General features: G+C 33.2%; 1 protein-coding gene across 1 annotated transcript in view; it reads left to right on the top strand.

Annotated features, from left to right (window-relative positions):
- LOC131346531 (transmembrane protein 94-like) overlaps positions 1-2,500 on the top strand; it is a 34,519-nt gene that overhangs the window by 24,236 nt on the left and 7,783 nt on the right. The window contains exons 22-24 of the mRNA XM_058380007.1: positions 1,350-1,427; positions 1,870-1,955; positions 2,168-2,249. Of these exons, the coding sequence (XP_058235990.1) occupies positions 1,350-1,427; positions 1,870-1,955; positions 2,168-2,249 (246 nt within the window). The remainder of the gene's footprint in view (positions 1-1,349; positions 1,428-1,869; positions 1,956-2,167; positions 2,250-2,500) is intronic.

Below are 2,500 nucleotides of genomic sequence, written 5' to 3'. Positions count from 1 at the left end.
TTATAGGTGTAAAAAAAAATAATAATAAAAACAATATTGTCCATTAATAATGTTTACAATACTCAATGCAATTTCTCCCCCTGATATTAGATGTTGGAAGAAAGAAAGAAAGAAAGAAAGAAAGAAAGAAAGAAAGAAAGAAAGAAAGAAAGAAAGAAAGAAAGAAAGAAATGAACGAATGAATGAATGAACGAACGAATAAATAAATAAATAAATGAATAAATGATCAAACAAACAACAAATAAATAAATGAGTGAATGAATAAAAATAAGTAAATAAATAAATGAATGAATGAACAAACGAATGATCAAACAAACAAACAAATAAATAAATAAATAAATACATAAATAAATAAATAAATAAATAAATAAATAAATAAATAAATGAAAGAATGAACAAATAAATACACAAATAAGTGAATGAATGAATGAATGAATAAATAAATAAATAAATAAATAAATAAATAAATAAATGAGTGAATTATTAATTAATATTTATGAACATGGATTTTCAATTAATATTGTTTATTCACAATGGAATAAATATACAAATAGTATCATTTTGCTTTTTTTTAAAAAATTATTTAATGTACTTTTTTTTAATCAAATCACTGTGCTTGGTTTTATTATATATATATATATATATATATATATATACATATTATTATTATTTCATGTACCACAAGCACAAGACCATTTTTTCGTTTCCGAAACCTTCTTTATCAGAGAATTTATTTTCTTAAAATGCAGTATAATGAATTTATAATGAAGTCAGTCCTAACAAAATAAAAACAGATGTGTGTTTATGTCTTAATGTTCTTTTTCTTTTTAAAATCCAACTCCAGTCTGTTACAGGAACTGATATCTGATCAATTAATTAATTTATTCTTATTTATTAATTTGTTTTTTCTGAAGTACTGTGGATCGGGTCAGCACCACCTCTAGTTTTATGACTTAGTTTGTAGTAGATAGTGTAAAGTGTTGAAGTTGGAAACAGGTTGTACTTAACTCCATATTACTGACTGATCGTTACGTACTGACCACTGAAATGACACAAATGTGAAAAATGAACATTAGATCTGTGAACTTCCTGTAATCTGTGTTCTCATGTATGATGTACAATCAGGCATAACATTATGACTACCTGACCCATCATGCACTGTGAACATCAACTTTGAGGACAAAATGTTGCCTTGCTGCCTAATATATCCCACCCACTAACAGGTGCCATGATGAGGAGATACTCAGTCTTATTCACTTCACCGGTCAGTGGTCAGAGAGTTATGGCTGATCAGTGTGTGTATGTGATCTTCCTGTAATCTGTGTTCTGATGTATGTTGTGCACCACAGGCTCGCCACACCACGGCTGGGATCAGGAAGTGCTTCCTGTTTCTGCTTCAGTGTCAGCTCTCACTAGTTCTTATACAGGTACAGAACCCCAAACAGAACACACTTACACTTCTTACACTCCACAGAACAAAGTGATTCTCTAATCTATCAAAAAAAACTAAACAATAAAAGAATTCCTATCTATCTATCTATCTATCTATCTATCTATCTATCTATCTATCTATCTATCTATCTATCTATCTATCTATCTATCTATCTGTCTATCTGTCTGTCTGTCTGTCTGTCTGTCTGTCTGTCTATCTATCTATCTAATCTTGTCTTTAATATAGACAGTCAAAATAACTGCAAGATCAAAAAAATGATCATCATCATCATTCAGGAATCAACAAAACCAAAATGTTCTTCATTAACAGGAATCTGCATCCATGGAATTAGTGCTGTTTTATTATATGATTAGTCACTGGATAATGGTGTGTGCGTGTGTGTGTGTGTGTGTGTGCGTGTGTGTGTGTGTGTGCAGATACTGGCGTGTATGTGCCAGCTGCCTCCTCCTCTGGCTACCAGTGATGTTCTCCTTCTCTCATGTTGTTATTACCCCTTGCTCAGGTGCTGACACACACACACACACGCACACACACACACATACACACACACATACACACACACACACACACACAGTTCAATAATCCACCAGTGTTATTACATGAAGTCAACATGATATTTTACCTGCATGTGGAACGTCTCTGTTCATCACAGCCTCATGTTCATGTGCCGTGTTTGGTGTTGAACATCTGTCTCATTACTCTACATCTGTCCAGTGTGTCACTGCTGGGGAAGCCGTCTGACAGCTCCATCATGAAGGTTCCTACCGGAAAAAATCTCAGATTCCTCCCAAAAAAGGTAGAAGTAAAAAAACAGAGGCAGTAGTTTTATTTTAAAGTAAGTAGGACAGATTCAGATAATCACACCAACTTTTTACTTCACATATTAAAAACTATGTGGGATGTGGGAGCTTAATGGTTACAGTGTTGTTCTGTTGGTCAGGAGGTTGTGAGTTTGAATGCCACGTCCACCAAGCCCCTGGGGCCCCTGAGCAAGGCCCTTAACCCTCAATTGCTCAGTTGTTTAAGATGTAAGTCCCTCTTAATAAG

Source organism: Hemibagrus wyckioides, linkage group LG26 (genome assembly GCF_019097595.1).
Source record: "Hemibagrus wyckioides isolate EC202008001 linkage group LG26, SWU_Hwy_1.0, whole genome shotgun sequence".
NCBI lineage: Eukaryota > Metazoa > Chordata > Actinopteri > Siluriformes > Bagridae > Hemibagrus > Hemibagrus wyckioides.
Note: the sequence above shows the minus strand (reverse complement) of the source record. Positions and strands in the feature narration are given on the sequence as shown.